General features: G+C 39.7%; 1 protein-coding gene across 1 annotated transcript in view; it reads right to left on the minus strand.

The window, feature by feature from the left end:
* Positions 1-25,536, minus strand: part of LOC103912850 (cytosolic phospholipase A2 beta-like) — a gene marked incomplete at its 5' end in the record, with an annotated part of 88,765 nt that overhangs the window by 10,011 nt on the left and 53,218 nt on the right. Inside the window, 16 exons of the mRNA XM_009319256.1 lie at positions 2,821-3,006; positions 3,633-3,737; positions 4,930-5,067; positions 6,147-6,264; positions 6,874-7,096; positions 7,357-7,493; positions 8,488-8,623; positions 9,520-9,557; positions 10,614-10,724; positions 10,847-10,974; positions 11,403-11,466; positions 12,674-12,716; positions 14,496-14,554; positions 15,765-15,896; positions 16,615-16,751; positions 18,614-18,686. Of these exons, the coding sequence (XP_009317531.1) occupies positions 2,821-3,006; positions 3,633-3,737; positions 4,930-5,067; positions 6,147-6,264; positions 6,874-7,096; positions 7,357-7,493; positions 8,488-8,623; positions 9,520-9,557; positions 10,614-10,724; positions 10,847-10,974; positions 11,403-11,466; positions 12,674-12,716; positions 14,496-14,554; positions 15,765-15,896; positions 16,615-16,751; positions 18,614-18,686 (1,828 nt within the window). The remainder of the gene's footprint in view (positions 1-2,820; positions 3,007-3,632; positions 3,738-4,929; positions 5,068-6,146; positions 6,265-6,873; positions 7,097-7,356; positions 7,494-8,487; positions 8,624-9,519; positions 9,558-10,613; positions 10,725-10,846; positions 10,975-11,402; positions 11,467-12,673; positions 12,717-14,495; positions 14,555-15,764; positions 15,897-16,614; positions 16,752-18,613; positions 18,687-25,536) is intronic.

Below are 25,536 nucleotides of genomic sequence, written 5' to 3' on the forward strand. Positions count from 1 at the left end.
GTGTCTGAAAAACATTTTGAATATAGTTAGCGATGCATTGGTAGGAAAGGAGGAGTCGGTAATTCTGTCTGTGCTACATGATAAGGGCAGCCCCTTGGTTGCCCTTAAGACCAGGCTCACCTCCCTCCATAATGCGAGCCCACAAACGTGGCCTCAGGAGCACGCCCTCCAAACTGCACGTCTGAGCACATCTGTCCTGTTACCACACTCCCCCAGACACACTCACAAAGGCAGGCCGTGAGGCAGCCAGGCAGAGGACAGGTGAGACACAGATTCCACTGGCCTCACAGCTGCTCTGGGGAGTGATTTTTCACAGAATACAGACTTTAGCCGATTTTTTTCCCCTAAACTGGGAAAAATGCAAACAACAGAAACAATTTCACAGTGTAGCAACAAATCTAACATCACTGCGCTTTTGCATTGCTCTTTTTTTTTTGCTTTTGCATTCTCAGGATTAGGCCCCTCTCCCAGGGTGAAAAATCTGACTTCAACCTGCTTTCAGTGATCTCTTATATAAATTATCATAGCTATGCTGCAAAAAATTAGCACCTCATGCACACAGCATCCCCTACCAACAGCTTAAAATATTGCTTGAATTAATTAAACCTCACATTAACGCCAAAAGGAGCCAAAAGGGGATTATACCAACTGGCAAGCTGAGATCTAAAGCCAGTTTCTGATAGCTAGACTCTTATTTCTCTGCTGGCAAACCCACCAGGCTGCCCTGAAGACAGCAAGTCCACTATTGTTCCCTTGGTACCATTTCTAGTCCCATGGAATAAGAAACATTTTGCTATGGCTTTAAATATCAAAATAGTGGTTTAAAAGTGTTCCTCAAGTTCACAAAATGAGGTACCAAAGCCCAGAGCAGACCCCTTGAGCCTTAAATAATTTGTGCTTAGGTATTTTAAGAAACTGTTGATCACAGAAATACTGCAGGTAAGTTCCAGCATTTCACTTCTTTCGATCTCTCTGCCTCCTTGGCCTCATTCTGTAGTGTTGATTTAAACCTTGCAGAATAACTCTAGCTTGTTCCATAGCCTGGAATGTTTGACAGCAGCTTGAAGTAATAACTCATATTTTTTCCATTCTCTCACTGTCAGGTCTTTACAAAATTATTTGCTTATTTTAGCATTCATGGCTGCTGGGAATTCACAGATTCTGCTGTAATGAGAGACATTTGCTTGCAGTCCCTCACAGAAGAAACAGAGCGTACTTTTTAGTTTTATTTGGCCTGGTGAATATTTTTCGTTGAAATTCCATTACCCCCATTTTCTTATCATGGAGGTGGAACTGTGCAGCATTTATTCATGGCTGGATATGTGAATTAGGAGTAGGCATTTCCTTGGGAGAGTCTCTCCTTCCATCCCACACCCAAAAAGGGACTTTAAAGAAGTCCTGCCTCAGGAATTCCCTTGAAAACATGAACCCTACTGTAAATGCACTACACTAATTCCAGGCTATGAGTTCTCAAATTTCTCACCATGAAAATTAGGCTTTTCACATGGCATGTAAAGTCTTGTTTTAATGTGTCAGATAATCTGAGCTGCAGGGAAGTCTTTAAAACACAGCTATATTCTGGAGACTTCACCCACCACGAGCCTACCATTTCTGCTCACAGAGCTGGCATCTCCTCTTGCTCCCACAGATGGATCCCTACCTGGTTTTAGCTTGGTCTCATGCAGGCAGCCAAAAGAGGATAAAAAATCTGCTAGTTTTTCCCCACTCCAGACTTCCAGTTTCCCTTTTCCCACTCCAGACTTCATGCTTTCCAGTTATTTTATTTTATTTGTAGAATATCTACCCTGAGCTAGTCTTTAGTGTCCCTATGCTCGCTTCCTCTAAATCCTCCTTGAAATCTGCTTCTACCCATTTGCCTTTACAAAATTGCTAGTCAGCAAATGTACAGAAAATGATTTTTTAACATTTACTGACTGACAATTTTATCCTTCATCCACCTTCTTAAGATACTCGCTTGCTCCTTCTCTCGCCCACCTTTCTTATGCTACTTGTTTTCTCCTTCTCTCACTTGTTTTCTTAGAGCAGACTTTTTTAGGACACGGACTTTTTGCTTACTGAACATTTTGAAAGCACTTAGCACACTGTGGGCTCTGCTTTAATCCACAAAAAACTCCACCATCTCTTGCCATTGTCTCAGCAAACCATGTAGCAATGGCAGCCAGGGACAAAAAGTGTTGTAACTTGCATGAAACAGGGGAGAGAAAACACAAGTTGCCAAAGAGAACAGAGGAGGCAGAGAACACATGTTTTGTTGCTGAAGTGAGATTAACCTTAATAATGTAGGGTCCTCCCACACTGCTACCTGCTCATGGAATAAATGAGGATGCTGGTATTTCTATTCCTGAAGGGTTAAAGAGAGGTCTCTCGATGGATAAATCATCAGGCAGAAATACCACACGTATGGGGAACCACATGCGTGCAGCCAGTCCTTTCCTTCATCTGACACACATAATAATCTGCTATTTTACACTTCTGGTGTTACCTTTGTTTCTTGACCTTAAAAGATTCTACCCTTTCTGAATCTTTTGACTACTGTACCTATGCAGAGTGACAAACTTCCTGTAGAAGATCATGCTTTGACACAAATTACAGATATTTTCAGGAGGTGAAAGAGTGGCGCATGGACTAGTTCACTTTAACCTGTTACCCTAAAGAAACAGACACCATGAACATAGTTCCATCTCAGCAGATTTGCAAACCCTGAGAAAAGATGTCTAAATGTGAGATTTCCAAAGTCTAAAAAAAAAAAAAATCTGAGATGTTACCTGCACACTGCAGCTAACTCTTTGTTGCAGTTACCTTTCCATTCAATAAATTTTTTCTGATGGATATAATCCTTATGAAATTCTAAGCCTCTCAGGAAGTTATGAGACTTTCCCAGTAGTGGACGCTTGGTCATAATGTCCTGAAACATTTCATACAACTTCCCTGACAAACAAGACGGAGGCTCAATGACAGTGACATCATCCTCAGGGGAATGTTTTTCTGAAATAGAGAAGGAACTGTGAGAAAAAACATCAGCAATCTGTTCTGCCGGGCACCTTTACTGGCTAGCTGCCCTTGCTGTCTTCCTGTGGGTCCCTCCCCTCCCTGTTTCTTGCAGTCTGCTTGAAAACATATGCACATGACCAATCCCATTTAAACAAAGAGATATTTGGTTTTGTTTAAAGCAAGCACAGCTTTTGTCTTTTACTCTTTCAAATGACACACTGACTTTGTATTTTTGCCTACAAGTAAAAGCCACCCTTCTCATTTGCAGTCATGGGAGGAGTCATTTAACACACCATGAGCAAATTTTAAATGAAACACGTTTGTAACTAGCATGAAGTGTGCCTCTGAGTTAAAAATAAAATAAAATAAAATAAAAATAAAATAAAATAAAATAAAATAAAATAGAATAAAATAAAATTAAAACACCACATAGTGATCATTCTGATACAGGTGAAAATCATGCTGGAAGATCCACAGTAAGGCAACACAACATGCAGCAATTTAGGGAGAACATGTGAGAGATTATTCACAAACAGTGGCAATAGTGTATCTTCCTTAATCCTCTCCTGAATAGGAAGCACTCTCTGGTCAAAAAAAAATACTGATTTTGAAACTCTTACCTATATCTACCATATCTTTGGCCCATCGTTCCCAGAATTCATTTGAATTTGAGGACCAGTACAAGCCATCCAGCAAATTCCTCGTAAAGATGTTTGTCCAAAGACCTGCAAGTCAAACCACATGGGAAAAATACTGCACCACCACATGTTAACCACTGACTATTACAAATATCCATGCTACATATTATTGGCCCATGTGAACCGACCCTGTCATGACACAGCAGTAGGTCTCACAGAGTTCAAACATAATGGTGTCAGCACTTCAGTGCTTTTTCTCAAGAGATAACTACACACAGACCATTCACTGCATAGTACAGAGTAACAAAATAAGAGGTATCAGTCACCCAAACGATGTTTTAGAGTGTTTACTGTGTACTTGTGAAAGAAAGCAGGCTTTGAAAGCATGGTGAAGCCATATAAGCATAAGGCCCTTCCTTAAACTGATTTATTCTTTACATTTATCTAAGACCCATTTTTTCCTTTCAGGCATGTTTTGTTTCTGTGGAGTTCAACTGGTCCAGGATCAAAATAGAATTGGCTCCATATGTGAGTCTGCTTTTGGAAAAGAAAGAACTATCCTTTGTCGTTAAGCCCCATGCCAGGTACTCACATGAGGAACAAATTCCAGCAGACTTCACAGTGAAAGAAATATGATTTTTGTCTCCACTGGACCCTTGTTTTTGGTATCAAAAGCTAAAATTCTGACAAGGATTTAAAATCTGCCTGGGGCAGAAGGATTCCACTGACTAGCTGCTTTTCCCCTTTTCTTCACCTTTCAAGGTAGAACAGCCAGTCAAAGCAGTTGTTGGAGGTTAAAAGGGCTTCCTTCATCCTTATGGGCAGGGAAGATTAGTGACCCCATTCTCAACCCACAAAGCTCAGATGGTTGTCACCTTTGTGGGTTGTTCTATATTAGTTATATTTTATTTTCAGCTCCTTCCAGTTCTACCCCAGCAATGCATTGTCTAGAAACATAGTTAATGAAGTTGAAGAATTGATGACTGGTCAGGGAAGAAAGGCTTATTATTTCCTCAACTTGCCTTCTCCACCTTCTTGTTTAGTTCAGAAAATGGCAAGGGGAACCATGCTGCAACTTTCCCAAATCTGCCCAGGTTAAAAGGCAGGACAGGAGGAAAGAAGGTTTACAAAGAGCAGAAATGTACAAAAGGGGTAAAAGCCCATTGAACCAAGACCTAGAGCAGACCTGCTGGCAAGGAGTGTTGTACACAGACCTGTGGCTAGCTAGTACCATGCTTTCTACCATGTCGTGATTAACTATATTGCACTGCTAGGTCACCTTCCAGATAGCAGATCCGAGATTCTGGCAGCTTCTTCACTCGCCTTCCCATGAAGAACTCACTGTCAAAATATTCTGAACGAATGGAGGCTCCGTATTTTGGTATGGCCACCTCATAAGGAGAGAACTCCGCCCACTCTACAAAAGAATTGACACATGACACATTTACTGTAATAAAAATAAGAAAACAAAACCTTCCCCTGTGGATAAAGCTATCCACAAGCTCCATGGATCTTGCTTGTCTCAGCGGCTCTGTACATGTGTCATCATGTAGTATGTGTCATCATCATACATCAGTAGCTTTGTATTGCAAACTACACTGTCTAGTTCCATACAAACTGAGAGGTGATTTACATACAAAAAGAACTATCTTGTTCACCTCAGAGAGTCTAACGTTAGCTTCAAAAGCTTAGATATATATTTCTATATAAAGATTCTGGGATCCCACTTGCCTCTCTAAATCAAGAGCATCAAATATACAACATTCAAGTGTGATCCAACCTGCAAGGAATGACTGGCATGAAACCTCTTCTAACCCGAACTTGTCAGTCTACATGATATAACAAAGCAGCCTGAAGACACATCAGCTCCAAACTGGAAAGTATCACAGTGTGGGCATGGCCATGCAGTTTCCTGACTCAAGCTGTCCTGTACAGGCATTGCAGTAGAACAGTAGCTATAAACCTAACCAAATGTAAGTACTGTTTTTTTCTTTCCAATATCTGCTCATTTTAATACCTTTTGTTGAATGTAGCCTGTGTCCATTTAAAGGCTGTCATATCACACCCATCATAGCAATCATAGTCCACTCCATTTTCATACCCTCATCAGTGTAGTATTTAGGGAAGTGACAACTACATTTCACAGCACCTCTACAAACTAAGGAACCATCAAAGCCATTTCACAGGTATGGAACTGAGGCAGAAAAAGATCACATGATTTGCCCACACTCACTCACAATGTCTGTGGCAAAACTAGAACTTCAGCCCAGATCTTCAGAAATGCCCTGTTCATGCCTGAGGATGTTATCCAGCAGATCTGCTCTTTTTAATCAACACCCAGCAGTTCGCAAAAAAGACAAACATTTTATTAAAAGGTGAATACTGAGTCAGGGCAAGCAACAGACGTATTCCCCTTTTATCCTCCACACACGCACCCTCCCTCCAAATTCTCTTTAGTCCCTACTCAGAGTCAGAAGAAACTCTAGGAATACTTACCTCTAAATTTGAAAGTACTGAACTTTTCCTCTTTCACATTGAGGACTGCATAGAAAGGCAATGGATTTTGTCCATGCTCCAATGCCTTGCACTGGTCTGTGAGTTTGTACTTTCTTGGCTAATCAAAGAGATAAAAAAATCACAGTAAACCTCTGGAAGAGCACAAGGCGAAAACACTGACACAATCTACTTGAGTATGGATAGATAACAGATGTTTTACAACCCAGAGGAATCTGTGCGTCACATTTTTATAAGAGACCTCTTCCTTCATGTTCCTGCACTTTCCTTCCTGGTTGCCTTTTTGATACCTAGTAACCTCTTCATTAATATCTAAGTGCCTTGATTGCCTGCATCCCACAGATCTTTACTAAGGCTGAGACTAATGTTCACATGAGGACAGATTACTCTAGCTCTAGCTCTTAAGTTTCTCCAACTAGAAACAGACTTTAAAAGACCTGACTTTTCAGCAGGGATTGCTCAGTTCTTTCTGAAAGTTTGCCTACTGAAGTTGCTAGCTGTTGGGCACCCTCATACAGAAGTACCTTCAAACCACTAGCTACCCTGGAAAATCCTGGCTACAAGATCCTCTGCCATTGTTTACAAATCACACTGGGATGCCTCAGTCACTTTGGATTTGTTCCACACATTACGTCACGCCCTCAAAGAGTAAAGCTCTAAAGAAAATGAGTGGATGTTTCCCAAATGTGTGGCAGGACAATGTACATACCTGTTCATGTAAGAACATTTCCTGAACAAGTGACCACAGAGTTGTAAAAGATGACACATGTCCTGCTTTTGCCCTTTCAGTGAGTTCCTTGTGATAATACTTCAGATGCTCTATAGACATAAGGTTGAGCTTGCATTTTGTCACTTGTTCTTTTACTGCCTTAAGTGGTTCCTCCAGAGTCTTCTGTGACCAGTCGGCATGCTCATACAGGTCCGCTAGGGTCCTAAAGAACAGAAGTGTGAGAAAATAATCCATTTATTTGGATTTTGGAAAATTACTCTATTTACCCAACCCCTTTCATCAAAGAAGAGAATCAGCAAGCCTAAACTGAAGTTATGATCGAGAACCAACAGTAATAGCTTTACCAGGGAGTTACGTTCACTTATTAATAATGTAGGACTTCAAAAGAGATGCACCTCTCTCACTGTGTGGAAATGTAGAGTCACAGTCATTCCAAATACAAATCTCATTTTCTATACGCACCATGTTGAGCCAGAAGCCCCGGTAAGATAAGTAACACAGTCCAACAGATTTAGCTTCTGAAGAGCTAAGAGGTGGCCAAACATAGCTGACATTGCTCTGAGGCCTCCGCCTGTTGCCATAACAGCTATTACTGGGACCTGTTCAAAACATAAGTATTATCTTCAAAAAGTTACTCACTTGCCTACTTGGAAAAGTCTAATTAAAGCTCTTATAATTTCCTCAGAAGACTTCATTAGAGGACAATGAAATTAAATCAACATTCAGCCAGTCTTTAGCAGTACCTTCTTTAAATTAACCTCCAGACACTCAGTGGGTTCTTTTAACCCCAAAGCTTGGATGAGTTTGAATATGCAGTGATTTTAACTTTCCTTCCTCCCCTTGTTCTTTATAACTGGAATTGCAATGATTAATAACAGATAATGATATGATTTTATTATAAATAACAACAATTGCAATAAATGTAATTAAGAATGGATTCAAAGAAGTCCTGAGCAGAGTTCAGAAAAAATATATTAAGCAAACAAAATGATTCTTTGGACAGCATCCATTCAGCAAATAAAATTCCATCAAGAAAATAAATGTTCACTTAAAAATTCACCCTGGATCTTGGCAACAAAACACACTTCAGCTGGAGCTTGTTATAAAATGTTCTTTCTCCACCCTAAAGAATTTTGACTTTTTGTGAAAAGTTTTGTGAAAATAAAAAAAAAAGGTAAGCCTAAAGAAGGAACATTACAATGATTTCATAAATATCTATGTGAGGTGAATTTCAAATACTCCTGTTTTCCTACTGGGTTTGGGTTGTCTGGCTAGGCTGTGTTTAACACAATGTACCAGCAGTGCCTCATATCTTGCTGACCCGCTGCACCACACTGCTGGAAACTCTGGCTTTGAAGAGTGGTATATTATGTCCTTGGGAATTTGACCCGTTGAAAAGAATGGAGGCATGAATAGCTGAGCTGAAATTTTAAATGGGTTTGGGGTATGTCACACTGAGAACTTCTGTTCTGCTGCCATTCAAATCAATGGGTTTGTCATCAACATGCAAAAACTACTAGCAATTTTGTGGGGAATTGTGCCAATCCTAATTCAATATGCCCACACCCCATGCTTGGATTCCAACTCACAGACCTCGTGTCCATGTAGATCTCTTTCCAGATGAAGAACCCTTTTCAGGGCACTGGCAACCACTCTCTTCCTTTTTTGCAAGAATTCTTGCTCTTCTCGGCACAGATCGTACCCTAAACGCACATCTAATTTTTCTGTGCTGAAACATAAATAAATCCAGAAGCACAGGATTGGTGTTTAAAATGTATATGGATCTATTTTCAGCAACTGCTGAAAATCATAAAAAATCATTATTCACTGTTCAGGTTTAGAGACAGAAATGCAGCTTCCAGTTTCAAAGAAATCAACTGCCTTGCTTCTATGTCTCTTTATTTTCTGATGTTTCAGTGTAAGTTTTACTGCCAGCTAAGGATAGCAAATATGAAAAAGAAAGGCTTCTTTATGTCTTTCAGTAGCTTTGTAAGCTGAATCCTTTCTATTTCTGCTTCATATAATTTCTGAGCAAAGGGTGACTTGAACCTAACAAGGTCTTTCATGGGGATTTGTACCACAGACTTACACAGAAACAGTACAATGAAAAAGATATTCAAATAATTTTCTTTTATTTGTTGTCTGTCTCATTATTTTACAGTGTAACATTTCATCTTCCCTAGCTTGTGCTTCTTTCTATTGATATCACCAGAGCCACCAATCTGTTTTCTTAAGAATACCTGTGTGGTTTGAGTAATGTATGGACTCTGGATGTTTTGCTTATTTCAAATTCCCTTTTCCCTCTGCCTTCTTCCCACTTCTGTGTCCCTTTTGAAGAAGCCTCCAATCTCAGTCTTTGGTTCTTTGACGCAAAGGACACTTGGTGACTAAGTTCCTCACTGTTTGAAATTCTCGTAATTTTTTTTTTACATCTTGGCCTGACTCTTTGGCCCCAAGGACATTTAACTTTGATCTGTTGTGGTGACTCTTTAATGGTGACTTAACTATTGTTATATTTTGCCCCTAGTCTTGTGCATTCCTTGTGTCTAAATAAAGGACACTCTGTTCTAGAATCCACAGTTCAAAGAGCAATAAAACCTTTAGAGAAAAAAACAGTCCGCTTACCAATCATTTAGTTGGAGGTACAACTGCAGTGGCACATTCTGTAAACAAAGAAATGAGAGCAGGAACGTGAATGACTGGGAAAAAGAGAAGTTTTGAAATCCAGATTTTCAGTGTCTCCTGGAATGCCCCACCACTACCACCCTGCATACCATTTTTTGGAAAACTGTAGTGAGAAGGAGAAGGAAAGCAACTAAACACCAAACATATTCTACAGAGAAGCAGAAGAGGCAGGAGGAGTCAAAGTGGCTAGATGAACGGGCTGTGAAACAGGATTTCTTCCTCACTGTGAGTATACCTCCATGAACCATCCTAACCCAGCAGCATTATCACATTGTCACCCTCCTATTCTTGAGGATGAAGAACAGCAGCCAGATAAAGACAGTGATAGAAGAGGAAATGCAAGTCACCACATCCTTCCAAAAACCTACTGGAGGTAAAAGAGAGTCCAAACAGAGGGGTGGGGAATCACTAGTGGCAAAACAGGCATTCATTCTCCCTTCTCTTTACGGGAAAGGCTGCTGAGAAATTCTTCTCCTCCTATTTTTGCCTCTCATTTGCTGCAAGGTCTGGGAAAGGATGTCTGGCTATTGTTAGCAGATTCATCCGGCCACACAGCAGCATTACTACTGCTTTTAAAGCAACTTAGAGTTGTATCTCTCCACCAGTTACATCCTGACTGTACGCTTAGAAAAACGTGACAGAACTGTTCTCTGAGGGTAAGATTCAACTCATCTAACTTTAGCCATCTAAAATTCAGGTATATAGACTGAGCTAGCCAGCCAGGCTTGATAAAGAGCAGTGGGGCATCCCAAAGCCTTGCTAGGGGTATTGAATATTCTCCTTTAACAGTGTAAGGACAGCAGAGGCTGGTCTTAAATGCATCTAAAACTGGCGAGGATGAATTCCAATTTATTGATTTTATTGACAGAAAATTGCTATTTCTCTGAAAAAACTAACCTTTTTCACAGAAAACATGTATTTGCACAAAATTCTCAGCTTACTAATTGATTTTTTTTTTAAATGTTATGGTGTTAAATACTGAGGGTTACTCTACACTTCCCTCTGAAAGATCACATAAATGGTGAAGCACTTACATGTCTTACAGGAAGGGTTACTTTCACTTTATGTCCAACAGGGAGAAATTTCAGTGGTACAGTTAAGGTGTCACTTAAATTGCTGTTGTCATCTTCCTTATCAGAAACTTTCTACAGAGAACAAAAAACATGGTTTTTATTCACAGAATATAAACAATTCCGTTCTTTACTGTTTTGGTGACACTGGCAATAAACAAGCAGTATGAACAGTGGTATTGTACAGTGCCCATTACCTGCAGCCTGACTTTTAGAACTGGTTCCCAAGCCTTCACGCAATGGAAATAGAAAGTATCTGTGTCCTCTGTAGTTTTCTGTGTTCTTTCATGAGATGCAGGCACCGTAAGCACGAGATTTTTACCCTCTAGTGAAAACAGATTTGTTTAGAGAATAATACCGCTGTTCAGGCAAAATAGCTAACAAAGTTGGCAAACTTTCTGCTGGAGTCATTCTCTGTAGTAACTCCTCCGCAGCTGCCATACTGGCAAGTCTCCTACAGCACAGGAACTGGTACTCCTGCCTTTACCCCATAGCTCGGAGTGCGCCCAGATTCAGCACTCTCTCATACTTCCACCAGCAAAGTTTACTGTGTCCAAACTTGAGAGCTTCAAGGAAAAGACACAGATCAGCGTTACAACTGGAGGCAGTTCAGGGACTTTCACTGCATTACATTTTATTGTCTTTAGAACATTCCTAGTCGTCTCTGTATCCTAAAGTGCCTCCATCTGGGTCTGAATGACTATGATAGGGTTGGTTTGGTCATGTCCTCGCTTCACAGAGAAATTGGCGTACCTTTCAAGTATTTCCTGCTTTCATTAATGTCCACTTGCACTTCCAAGCAGCAAACCTCACGGGACTGTAAAAGACAGGAGTGGGAAAGTGTGAAGATAGCAAATGCCATATCTGCAGCAAATAATGAAACATCATGCAGACAACCACTAGCTATAATATAGAGCCAACCAAACTGGTCTCAGTGCTGGAAGCAATCCAGCTGCACAAGAGTAAATTCAGAGCTTATTATCCCAGGACAGTAGCCCAGTTACACTGCTTCAGAACTAGCTTGTCTATACAGTGGTGCATTGCCAGAGGTTGTTATACTCACTCAAGTTATCCCAAAATCAGGAAACTCTGTACAACACACTTGCCCAAACAGCTACACATATATCTGATAATTATTTAGGAAGGGTGGGGGAAAACACCTGATGATGAGTTTCTGTATATTGTGGCAGTGATTAGTCTACAAGGCATCTTCTTGATGGTCCTAATGTAGGGAGATCATGGATTTATTCCACCCTACCCTCCACCTGAGTCATTCCAGTTCACCTTTAAAAACTCATGCCAGGACAGTTTTCCAAGCCATTTCAGGAACAACGCATGCCAATCATTACAGCTTTTATGCCTCACACAGAAAATGAGGGGGAAAGAACAGAATACGTGTTACTTTGCCTCAGGGGTATTAAAGGCTAGCATCTGGAAATCACATGCAGGCTGGGAGAGGTTGGCATGAAGTACTTTGTACTCCTTAGCTGCTGGGCCAGCCCAAGGAGATAGGTAATGTACCACATGCTGACTAATACCAAAAGAGGACTTTATGTTTCAATGACTAAAATAACTCTTTATTAAAAACCTTATTTCCCAAAAAGCTGCTACATTAGATAACCTTCCAGTCATAAGCACACTGAATACTTACTATTGTCTTCTACACTCTCATGCCTTTTATAACATTTGTTTTTCCTGCCAAGTGCCATACTGTATTACATGGAACACAAGCAGTTTTCACTTTGAACACCAACAAATATGGGGTTCTGCAACATTAACAAACCACAGCTGGGCTCTGTAATACCTGAGGACTTCAAGAAACACAGCATGTATTTTTGCATGGAGAGGGCAACAGTTAAGCCATAATGTATGGGAATCGTCCCACATCTTTCACTTTATAATGCACACCATGCTCTTATCTATCATGGTAGCTTCTGTTCTCTCTGTAACGATGCTTGCGGGGAAGAGGAAAGAATCAAAATGAGGAAAAGTCACTCCAAGCTAAATTCATATGTGAACCTTACCACTAGGACATCATTGGTAATGAGGTGCTCTGGAGGGCCAGGACTGAAAAGACAGAATCAAAAAACAAACAAACAAAAGCTGTGCAAGTATCTGGTATTTTTAAAAAATAGTAGTTTTATGACCTTTCCTGCTTAAAATTGAATATAGTTATGTTAGTATAACAACTTGTTTTCTAAAAGGCATAACACATGATCACCTGCTAAGCACATGAACCAAAACGTAGTAGCCAAACAAGAAGAAAGGCAGGAGAGCCCATAAAAATACTAATGCTTAAAAATATATGCTAAAATACAGCAGAACAAAGACACACCGGTCTATGTGGAATCATGTCCTGCTATTAACAAATGACCATATGACTTGGGGAAAGCAAAGATTACTATTAATGTATTCTGCAAATACTTATTAGGAGAGACATTTCTGACTATTCCAGATTATAATTTACAACTAATCACAAATGAACAGCAAATAAGAATTAGCTCCCACTGTGCTATATGTATGACTGGAAAACACAGAGGTAAATAATAGAAAGCCTTTGTCCCAGACATTTTACCATGTAAGACCTAGGTCTGCCACTGAATGGATGTAGTTAGTTATTACTGAGAGTAACCTATAGAGTCTACTAACAGCATCTCTCATTAAGGCCAATACTCCAACATCACTATGTTACACACATTCATAAGTGCTTTCACATATCTGAAAGGACCATTAAAGTTATGTAGTATGTAATCTTTGACTTTCTACAAAGTCTAGCGTATTTTATGAAGCACCACTTCCAGCCTTAAAACTTCTATTATTTCAGCTGTAGGATGTATTTAAATGTAAATAGCTAGGTTTGACTTCCAAGGATGGAGAATCCCCCATGTGCCTTATAACTTGAATGGTGAAGGATGTTCCTCTTATTTCTAGTTTGAATCTACTCAGTCCAGTTTCCAAGCACCGCACCTCATTCTGTCCTTTTTATATATCTGGCTGTGATCGCTTCCGCATTTGCAGGAGATGCTTATACCATCTCTTAAGGTATCTATCATAGACAAATTAAATAGATTTTCTTGAGTTTCACTGTGGAAGGAATTAACCAAGAACACCAGTGATTTTCTTCTGCAGCTTTTCCATGTTTAAGAATAAGAAGCTTTATTTACAGTTCCTTCTTCTAATCATGCAGTTAGTCAGTTTTGACTGGACTATATTCCTTTTTTTGGTAATGCTAAGCTCAAATATGCCAGAATGTGTAGTTTAGGGGTTTTTTTCAACCAAACTTGTGATAGCATTTAAAAGAGAGATAAATTTTATCTTATGGGATTTGTTCCCCTCCAGACAATGTTGATTACCACTTCGAGGGAGACGGTCTTAATTTTATTATTTGTTGATTGTATGTTTTTTTCAGTTTAACTAAGCTGTCGCCTAATGGGTGACTTTTCTAATACTGTCTGCATAAGTCTATGGTCTATGTATATATCGTGATAATAATACAAGTTTTCTGGTCTTTTAGAAACACCGCAATATTCTAGGCATTGTTCAATTAATATTAACAACTTGAAGAACACCTCTGTTAAGTTTTACATGCATCTTGTGTACAAGTTATCACATCGTGCCAATGTTACTACATTTCCACAATCAGGATATACATGTTGAACAGAAGGTACAATTTGTGTGGAATACACTGAAAGGCAGAAGTAGCTGGGGAAGTTAAGGTAAAAAAAAAGCTTGAAACAGTAATTTTGACTCACTGCTAGGAGAAAGAGCTGGAAGACATTCCTCTTTCTCTGAGATATTATTGCTCCCTGGCAGATATATACCTTTGAGCTTTGGAATTTTACTCACATTCTTTCCATCCAGAATTCCACTTCCAAACTTTCCCATTTCTTAGTGCACCTCTCTCTCTAAAAAGAAAAGGGTAAAATAAATATGGATTATTGGAGGCTGCAAGAATTTGGCAGTATAGACACATCTAAAAAGCACTTCCATGGCTGACATCTCTTCCGCTAATGTTACCAAAAAAGCTGTGTATAACCTCTTTCCAAAGCTGAGATTGCAATGGAAACGACAGCCTTAGGAAGATTAATATTCTCCCATTGTGGGATTTGCAGAATTATACATATTTCCAAAGTTACAATCAGAGAGGGAAAGCTTGACTGAAACAGAAATACAATGGCTTTCTGCAAAGATGGTGTGCATGGAGGGGAAAGACATTGAAACCCAGCAACAAATATGACTAACGCCAGTGTCATTTCCATGTACAAACCGTTTAAATCACATTCACACTCAATCCAGAAGAGATGAAGTAGGCAAGAGTACTCTGGACTGAGATGGTTATTGAACCATTATATTTCTCAGTGACTCACCCACTGGCTGAGAAGCGCATGGCACCAGCCTGCAGAGTCACTAGGAAGATCTATGTTAACAGCTTTCAGCATTTAGGGAAGTAGTTGTTCTTCTGGGTATGGACTGTCTCCTTACTGCAATAAGCATGTAGCAGTACCTCAGCCACAGCTCAGACAAGCCCAGAAGTTGTCACAGACCTACCCCAGCTTTGTTCTCTGGACAACTCTCTTCCATGGGCTTCTTAACAGAATACCAAAATGTTAGCAGAACATGCATCCTTTTACTATGGGCTAGAGAAACCTGAATCAGATAGAAGGAAACCCAGCATGAACACCGATAGGAGAAGCCTGAAAGAATCATTTAATTCAAGTGGTGAGTGGATTGTCTTCATGTTTTTAATAAAAGTTGCCATTTAAGAGGAAATTTCCTCTCAGCATGGCAAAAGTGGAATAAAGCCAAAAGCTAAGGAAATTATTTATTTGGATTATAAAAGATAAAAATTACTATTTACAGATGCTAGCTATTAACATATTTTGCCCCCATAGAGATGGTGAGCATGAGAGAGAAGCGGCTTCATTTTCTGAATCTGTGAAAAGAGATTAATGAAGTCACAAAAATCCAGCACAATGATATCTGTTTTGATGAAATATTGGTAATGATACCAATATATATGGATTTCTCTTTATGCAGACCCAAACCTCACTTCACATGGAAGCCTATGTGGACAATGAGGTCTTGCTGATCTCTCCGTGTGTTTTCAGTCCTTACCTCTGATTCCAAAGCAAACGTCTCACGGAGTGTCTCTCCGGGTCTGATTCTAGCAACATTAAAAAGAACTGTGAACTGCATGTCATCTTTGGTGAGTGGATCTTCATCACACACTGCCAGTTCTAAAATGTTCTGGTAGTAGAAGAAAATAAATAAGAACTCTTACTGAGCTATTATTACACAGAAACAAAAAAAATGGTTATAGACTTTTGCAGCTGATTGACTAGCACAGTGGTAAGAATAAAGAAACCTGTGCTTTTCTTCAGGAGTTTGCTAATGTGGAACACCGTCATTAAACCCAACCTTGGGAAACTTATCATGGGATAGAAGACATGATATAACATATCACCTATAACAGAGAGCTCCCACTGTCCTGAGACAGAAGAGAAGTCAGGGCTCTGCACCATACTGACAACCCACCCAAAGAACACTCTTACTCAGTTTCTTCATCCCCAAAGTTCTCTTAACTACACAGCTTAGGGTAGGATTAAATTTGCTGTCTGCTCCACAGCAACTCCTCCACCCTTCCCTTACAACCAGTGGAGGGAAAGCTCTTTCTAAATTAACCATCCAAAATAGCCCAGATGAAGCATGCTACAGCAGTACTTATTTCTCTCAGGTGACAACAAAGGGAGTCTGGACTAGTTCAGATGTAGGCATTTATATCACCGATGTCTATAACTAGCTGAGGGGAACACTACTCCATATGTCTGCTATTTTGGGCTAACCTGGCAGTTGCAAATTCTGTTACACAACCATTTTCTTAAGTTATTTAGCACAGTTGATCAACAGGGTGTCAACTGAGGATTCCCAGCTATTCAAAATGGTGAAATTTCTGTTTTTTTACTACCTCAACTTCTCTCTGGATCCTAAAGTAGAAAGTCTCATTCCAGACAGGGTTGTCAGAATTCTTGATGGTTTTGGTCTGAAGCTTTCCATTTGCAGCAGATGGCAGCCACAAGCGCACATAGCAGTCTGATGCAGTCACTGCAGCAGAAAAAAATTTAAAACCCAATGCCAATATTATAGATGAAAAGTAGGGCAAGACCATGATTCTGGGGACTAATAAATACTACTTTTTTTTTTAATAAGTAAAGAGACCGTTGGTTAGAAGCAACCAAGGAAAACCATCTTGGTATACTAATACCTGGGTAACTACAGATTGCAAATGTTACACATGCACACACAAAGTACACTAAAAGCCATGTTTCCCATGTGAAGAGAAAGGTATAAAAGACCCCACTGACCATTCATCAGGCATATTCCCTACAATTCCAGCCACCTATGTTTAAAAAAGTTTAACTGAAACTAGAGCTAGTTCCAAAAAGGGCTGTTAGGATGATTACAGGAAAGCAGAACACATATTACAGAGAAGATCAGAGGAGACTGGCTTGCTCAGTCTAGCAACACAAACATGCAGAGGGGACATGATGGCTGTCTAGAAGGGTGAGGTACTAGAGAAGATCTGTTGCAGCTAAAGGCCGGTGTGGGACCCAGAACACTGGGGCATGAGCAAGTCGAAAATCTTCATCTCACTTCCAGCCTACATCTACTCCTTATGGTTAGTGCAGGCAGTGCCTCAAGCAGGCGTCCTTTGGGAAGAGCCAGGGTGGGAAAGCACATTTACTTTGTGAAGCTTGACAACGGTGTGAAAGGAAATCTCCAAGGTGATGTCTTTCAGAGCTGGAGTCTGGACTTGACTGAAGATTTCTACTGCAGCCCGAGATGCCTAAATACTTCAGACTGGTATCAAGCAGTGAATAACATTGCCCCGCAAGGTTTTGGCAGGAAAGTGGAACTGTCCCTTCAACAGAGTAGATAGAAGAGATCATTGAAACTCAGAAATACAGGCCTCGTCACACTACCACCTTTCTAGTGTCCACCTCTGGGTGCTGCTATGTGATATTTGCCACGGGAGTACAGGAAGCCCTTCGGCAGGCAGTTACTCGACTAGCATGGGATTCGCTCCCTCTGGTCTCCCTCGCATCCAGGCTTGGCCAAGGTTGTGCTTGGCCCTGCATGGTGAGACACGAACAGTAACTCAAGTAATTCACTACAAAGTGACGCTTTTTTGGCTGAACATGTCATTTTTCACTAGAGGAATACACAGGCCAGAGGTTTCAAGAGGATGAGAAAAGGCAGCTCAAGGTCTCTGTCCTGACTGAGGAACCCATGGGAAACCTCTGCAAAAATGGCAGCCGAATGGCTGGTCCATAGTACACCTTGAGAAGGAGCCATAGGAGGCTGTGAGGGTGAGATAATGAGTTAAAGAAAGTTGAATACAAAAGTACACAGAAAAGTCTGTTTTGCCTGCATGTTCAGCATGTGCTATGGGCTGGATCTGCAGAGGTCCTCCTTAACCAGAAACTAGCAATATAATTTAACAGGACTGGTCATCTGAGGACAGCAAATAACCCGAATGATACTGTATTTTTGAAATTCTCTAATTTACCTTTGATTATCATGTATTGATACATTTCAGTAAAAGGTTCCTAAATATGTGGCCTGCGTGGCAAAGTCCATGATATGATTTATACCCATTATGACCATCAAAAACAAACAACTCCAAGCAGATTTACAGATTCGCAATGCCCTCACAAGGTCTACCTTCCCTTATTGGCCCAAAAAATTCATCTGGGAGTCTTGGTTTTTACCAGTTCCCTGAAATGCCACTAGATATGTCCTCCAATCTAATGATACTTCAGGTGTTTGATCTAATTATAGCCCTGGCATTAGTACTTCTATTGCTCTGCTTTATGTACGTTGCTTGTATACCTTCAGAACTTAGGAACATTGCTCATTGTGTAAACTCTGGAGGTGACTAAAAACACAGTCAAACCACAACTCACACAGGTCTCTTGACTTGATGTTCTTGGCTTGTATGATTCTTACAGAAAGCATGTGGATGGGGCAAAACTTCATCTGCAGAGAAAACAAATGCAATTAGTTTTATCAGCACAGAAAACAAAAATCGTATGTATTTTGAACAGCATAGGGGACAGCCTGTCCTTGCTGTTTCTCTGTTTGAAGTGAAAGGACCACCCTCCAGTGGAAGTAGACCACACTAAGATGATAGCACGATTGCACGCTGGGCTATTTGCTAAGTAGCTTGAGTAAGTGAAGACAGAGAAAGAAAATACGGACTCAGACAATGGTATGGAAAGCTTTTGTAGTCACCCTAGAGGTGCCTGTTTTCATACAACCTGAAGTATGCATGGCCATGGTGATGGCTGTACTGCCAATCTGCCGAGGGTCCTGTGCCACAGGTGGGTTAATACCGGGCCTTTGGAAAGCAATACTAGGAACTTGCAGCTGCTTGCCTGGGTCCTGGCACAGCACTGACACTGTGCCAGGACATGGCGGTTACCACAGTGCTTTACAAGGTTCTGACTTTGTATCCCAATTAGGACTAAATTTTCATGATGCTCGTAAGTAGGCCAAGCTCACCAAGAGGCATCTAGAGGAATGCACTACTGACTTTGAGTGAATGGACCATAGACCCAGCAGAGACCCTTCAGATGAAGAAAAAAGTGCCCTGCTTTGGAGTCATAATATCACAGAATCCCACATCATTAGGTATCTTGAAAATACCTAATGGGAATGGAACCAATTCCCTTCCAGACATGAGATTTATTTCTATCATAGGCAAGCTATCATCGTAACGCCTGTTTCAATTTACTTGTTCCTAACTCTAACAAAGAATTAAGCTTCCCAACCTAAGCTGGTCAGAAAGTATTTGTCATTTTTAAATGACATTCCGATAAGCCTGAATAAAGGCACATATACAGACACGTGACAATTTTAATACTGAAAGCAGGAAAATATTTCCTTCTTTTTTCAAATTGGAGCATTTAAATTTCTTTTTTCATTTTCTTTTGAGTGTTTTATCTATTTTTTTGCATATTAGCATGGCTTGTCAGCAATAATAAGCAATAATAACATACAGTTCTGCTACCACTAATAAATTAAAATAGGGCCACACCACGCTGAAAGTGTTCCATTAGTTTGAATGGCAGCTTAAACTACACGCTGACTGAAACATCGTATCTATTTGTCTACATGAGAGTATCCCATTACACTGTAACAAAATAATTTGACAATTTATTTTGAAAGATAGCACCATGATTAATTTTCCTGACACTGAAATGATTAACTTTGGAGATACAAGGAGCTGGGGAAGGAGTCACTGACTACAGGTAATCTGAAATTCTTTTAAAATAGGGTGGGGACTACTGGCCATGTTTACGAGAGATGAGAATAGCCTTCATTCAGTTTCATTCAGTTTTGTTTAGAGGTAAATTACGTTACATCAAATGGATACCATTTGAACTGTGAATTAGCACGTTCAAATAAAGGCTTAATATTAAATTTTATGATGTCACTTTTAAAGTTACATCCTTTTTAAATTCAGATTAATACTCAAGAGTCGCCCTGAGCAGAGAAACCCTGTTTTTAAACCTACAAAATCACAGATTACTCTGTCTCTTGGCCTCTTAATTGTTGATTGAATCACTTTTTGTATAACAATACAAGACACATTTGTTCTTCTGTGACAAGAATAATTTCTATTTTGTCTTCCTCCAATTTGAAACTGACATATTTAAAACCTTCAGAGTTTAACGCATTATGGACATTACAAATTCCAGTTGGGACACTTCCATATTATTCCAGTTGCCCACTGCAAGAATTTGACTTTAATTTTCCTGTGCAAATAGTTATTTAACATAGAAGTATCAAGTGGAACACTCAGTCAGCATTCCTAGTGGGTTTCATTAACATGAAATATTGGATTATGTAGCCAATTACAGGGCTGACTTTTTAATTAATATGTTAATTCTGTGTTATTTTGTAATCAGCTTCCCCCTTGCTCAACAGAAGCCCAAGCCATTCTAAGAGTCTGCCTTCACTGGAGAAACAGATGTTGGTATACAATTTGCTTTGAACCTTTTGTGATGAAAATTTCGTAACTGCTTACAAAAATGGTGTGTCTCCAGTTCATCATCAGGGTACTCTCAGTTGTGATAGGTGTCATGATTTCATCCTCTCCCACTAGAGCCAGAGAGCCTCACTCCTTCTCCCTTCCCCTTTCAACATCAATCACTTCCCTTAAACATGTCAACATCTGCCTGCCAACGGAAACATCATCAAAGATGACTGTTCACTACTTCTGATTTGGTGCAGCTTAGTCCTTGTGTTGTTGCAGGGTAAAAGATAAACAGATTCAGATGGGTAAATGTGGCCATAATAAACCCTATGGGCTGTGCAAATCCCCAGAGGAAGCCAGAAGCCATCCTGCTCCCAAGACTGCAGTTACTCCAGCCTGTGATAACCTTCCAGAATTGGGCTAATTCTTTTTTTCATCAGAAAAAAGTGGAGCTAATTTTCAGCCTATTGGCGTCTGATTTGGGTGGTCTAAAATAACATCCTTGCCCAGAAGTGCTGGCACTCCAGAACACCCTTCTAGAAAAAATAATTGTGGTTAGAGATACCATTTGCTATTTTCATAACATGAAGAGCAACATGTAATTTCATTATTAATGCAAATTGATAAGCACAAACACCATATCCAGACAGCTCCTGGCAGTCTTGCAACTGTATTGGTCTTGTTCTTTTTAGTTCACTTCCTTGGGAGAACAATAGTTTCCTGCATAGGCACCCAGAGAGTAACAAAACCCCTCTGTAAATATCCAGAGTCAAAGGTAGCTTTCCCAGAAGCACATTATTCTATTTTTGCTGGAAAATTAGCGGTGCCACATTGAAGCCAATGACAGAGTGCAGGATTCAGCTACCTGTGTATGTTTGCATCCTAGACAATAACACTCCAGACCAATAAATAGTAGCATGTCCAGAGTCCCTAAGAGTAGGCTAAAAAATGGAGAAAAAAAAAAAAACAACAACAAAACCAAACTTCTTTTCACATGATAGCATTTAGCACTAAACTACATTTCTGTACTCTCAAAGCAAGTTTTGGGGGAGCCATTTCAGGTCTAAAATACAGAAAAGTCAATAAACAGGAGATGAAACTAGCACGGCAGAATTGCCACAGCTGTGTCAAACCCTAACAAACTGAAAATTCACATCTGTTGCCAACTTCTCATTGATTGTAATAACATATATTTGCTGGACTACTGTCTGGCTTCCAGAGAATAGTCATATGCCAGTCAGCTTCAGGAGGACACATAATTCTCCTGTTTACAAGCGGTTAGTCACTTCAAGGTTTCATCCCAAAAAGACAACTCTGAGAGTATGAAATCTACTCAAAGCTCATTAATAACGAGGAGCCTACCGAGACAGTCTTTGGATGGCAGTGAAAGAAGAAAAACCTACCAACAGCTCATATCTTTGATTTCACTCCTTATTGCCCCTCCATGCTGCTCCTAGAACAAGATCTCATGGCTACCTTTGCTAGAAAGTTATTCTTCTAGGGGGTAGTTTCTGCAGAGCCTGGCAATCTGGGAACCTCGTCCCATCACCACCTCTTTTTTCTTTTCTTTTCTTTTTTTTTTTTTTTTTTTTAAGTTTTGTATATGTTGGAAGGCTGATAGGAATCTCAGCGTTTTGCTTCCCCCCCCACCAAAGCTAAGCAGTTCTCTGAGTGGAGGTATCACCATGGAATAACACCAAGTTGTATGAAGTTTTACATGAGGAGTTCACTCTCTGTCTTTTGACATTCTGTAAATAGCTGTAGGATTTATCACTCAGCTTTATCAATATCTTTCAGACATGAATAATTACATCCTTTCACGGATAACTTTTTCTTTCTCCAGTGGTGTACTAGAAGCAGTACAATATCTTATGTACAAGATCTCACACCAAATTTAATCATTTGGCATATTCTTACCATTTATTTTATCTTAGATACTGAGGATTTGGTTCAACTACAACTTGGTACTTTATCAAATTAAGATTAAAGCTATAAACTTAGAAACTATAAAAAAGCTTCATGACCAGCCTGGTTCCAAAGCACTCTCTTCCATATAGATTCTTTAACATCTAATATGGGCTGAGTTTATTAGCCCCTCCATCAGTAGAGAATACTGCTAGCAAATTGCCCTTCCAGCCAGCTGCCTATTTTCATTAAAATTAGAGGAATGCAAAGTTCTGGTGGGAAAAGCAACTGACTGAAGAAATATGCAAAAACAGGAGATTGGATAGAAGAAGAGAGCATGACCATGAAAGCCTCATTTTCCTTGGGAATCACAGTTATCCAAAATCTTATCATTGGGAATTGAACAGTTAGTGGGTAAATCTAATTTGGCTTACGAACATCTACTGTAATTTCATGTTATCACTGATGGACTGTTTCAAAAGTCATTGAGGATTTGGGATGCATCCCCTGTTCATATTCTATCAGTCACCTCTTTACATGTATGAGTGGGTCCCTCGGGGCTTTGTATTGACAGAATTTCTGAGTATTTTACCACATTAAAATTATCCCGTAGTTCAAAAAATAAAACTGCTAAAGAGTGATTATTCTTGTCTGAGTAGAAGAAAAGACCCTGTTACGAGTATCAAAAGCATTCCCAGCAAGTTGTAAATTAATATTGTCCCTCATTTTTATGCCAATTTGGTAACTTTTTTAAACAGCAAAAAATTAACTGGGAGAATTCTAGTAGGTCTTCCTAGATGGTTCAAAGTATCCACACTTTTCTAAACAACTTGCTTTTTTTAATATAAAAGAAAAAAAAAAACACAAAACCACTCTGTTCCGATTTCTGTACCTATTTACCAATTTACACATACTGAAAAATGCATTTGTCTGGCAGAATGGCAGAGCTACCTGCAGTATTGAATGAATCTCCTTCCTTAGGAACAGAAGCTTTCTGACCTGAAGCTATGCTTGTACTCTAACCTTTTTGGCTGTATTGTCTATTAACCAAGTCTATACTTGTGGAACAGCAGTTGCCGCATTAGGATGAAATGCAAGAACTTTTGCTGTAATTGAGACTTTTTAGATAAAATTATACCTAAGCTATCTACTCATCTATCAGATCCAGAATTATCTTATTAGACACAATATTGATATTTAAAATTGATAGATAATATTTATATCTAAAATAGATAGCTCTGGATTTAACAGGTAGATAGATTAGATACAAATTTTATCCAGAAAGTACATTACATTTACAATTTATATTCTTTGTCCTGAGCATCCAATGTTTGAATATTTTTAATCTATCACTTGAGCTATCTGTTCAACCTACTGATATTTTCCTGAATCTTTAACTTCACTTGCAAATATTACCATGGCACAAGTATAGTAAGTATTCTTTATTCTTAATAATTAATGATTCTCTATAAGCCATAGCATGTAACATTGTTTCTCACTATATGTAAAACCCATGAATGCCCATATTTCTTCTATTTGCTGCAAAATTTGACAGAGGGTTTGATATATAAAGAATGGTTAGTTTGTAAATAATTCACATCTTGCATTTCAGACACTGCGTCCATTACTTTTTAAAGATATACATGAGAAAGTGACTCTCGGCTAATAATTCTGTTGATTTATACTAAAACCTATCAGTTAAAATGTCTGAATGGAACTTACTATTAGAAAACTCAAGTCCAGACATGAAATACTTCCACTAGAATCGCAGACGCTGTAAACATTACATTAAAGATAGCTAAATCAGCCAAATAGCTCATTAGAAGTCTCCCTTGCAGCTAAAGTAATATAAATCGTGCTTTGTTGCTAGAAAAAGCTGTTGTTTTTTTTCAGCTGGGGCAAGCAACGAACATGTGCTATCCTGAGAAAAGTATGCAGTAGGGCTAAAGCACTTTCATTTTACAGTGAGGTAAACTCCTCAAGGCCAGCCCTCTCTTCCTTCCCGGTGTTCACTCCAGCATGTACACCTCACGATAAAAGAAAAGGGCCACATTTTCACCGTGTGTTCGCTGAAGCTCACTTACATATTAGTTACTGTGAGATAAAAGGGGAAAATGGTAAATTTGCAAAGTTCAAGATGACCCTGCCACATCGCACCAGCGGCAGTTTGTCTCTGCATCTCAGCAGATGGAAAGAAGAGGGAGTTTGCTCGCGAGAACTGGAGCAGGGAGGAACAGCAACGTGCCAGGCCACAGCAAAGCACGGAGCTGCAATTCTCTTACCTTGGCTGGTGGGCTCCCCATGACACTCAAGATGGCGACAGCAACAGAAAACTCAATTTGGGTAACAGATCTGTCAGCTGACAAACACGCTCACAGCTTGTTGTTGCTGCTGAAATAACATGAAGGACACATATAATTTATACAGGTGCTGAGCTCCACCCTCTGCCTCCTCTGTGTGGAGAAGAGTCAGCCTACATCTGAGAAGGAAGATCTGCAATGTCAGAGGTGAGAGGAAAGCTGCAGTTACCACATCTTTGCCTGTCACTTTATTGCCTCTCACAATTTGTTATTGCCCCAATATTGTCCTGGCAGGTTTTTGGGTGGATTCTACCATGTTCAGAAAATCTTCCCTCACTCCCCATCTCTTCCATCTATCTAGTCAGCAGCTGAATTTTCAGTAGCTTTTAAGTTCTTCCACAAAATACTCCAGAAAAAAAATCAAAGGGAGGGGATAGCCCAATCTCATCTATTAAAATTTGTGGTGGGAGACCAGCCCGCTTCTGAATGCTCTTTTCAACTCTTCCTACAAAAGGGACTTGTTTTAATATATTATTGGGAATCTTTCTGCCAATCAAGTCTCCTTACTTTGAAGTACCTACTAGATGACTACCTGGCGAATGCAGAGATGCTCGTGAAATTGAGATAAATATTGGTAGGGAAA

This window comes from Pygoscelis adeliae, unplaced genomic scaffold, assembly GCF_000699105.1.
Source record: "Pygoscelis adeliae isolate BGI_AS28 unplaced genomic scaffold, ASM69910v1 Scaffold22, whole genome shotgun sequence".
Taxonomy (NCBI): domain Eukaryota; kingdom Metazoa; phylum Chordata; class Aves; order Sphenisciformes; family Spheniscidae; genus Pygoscelis; species Pygoscelis adeliae.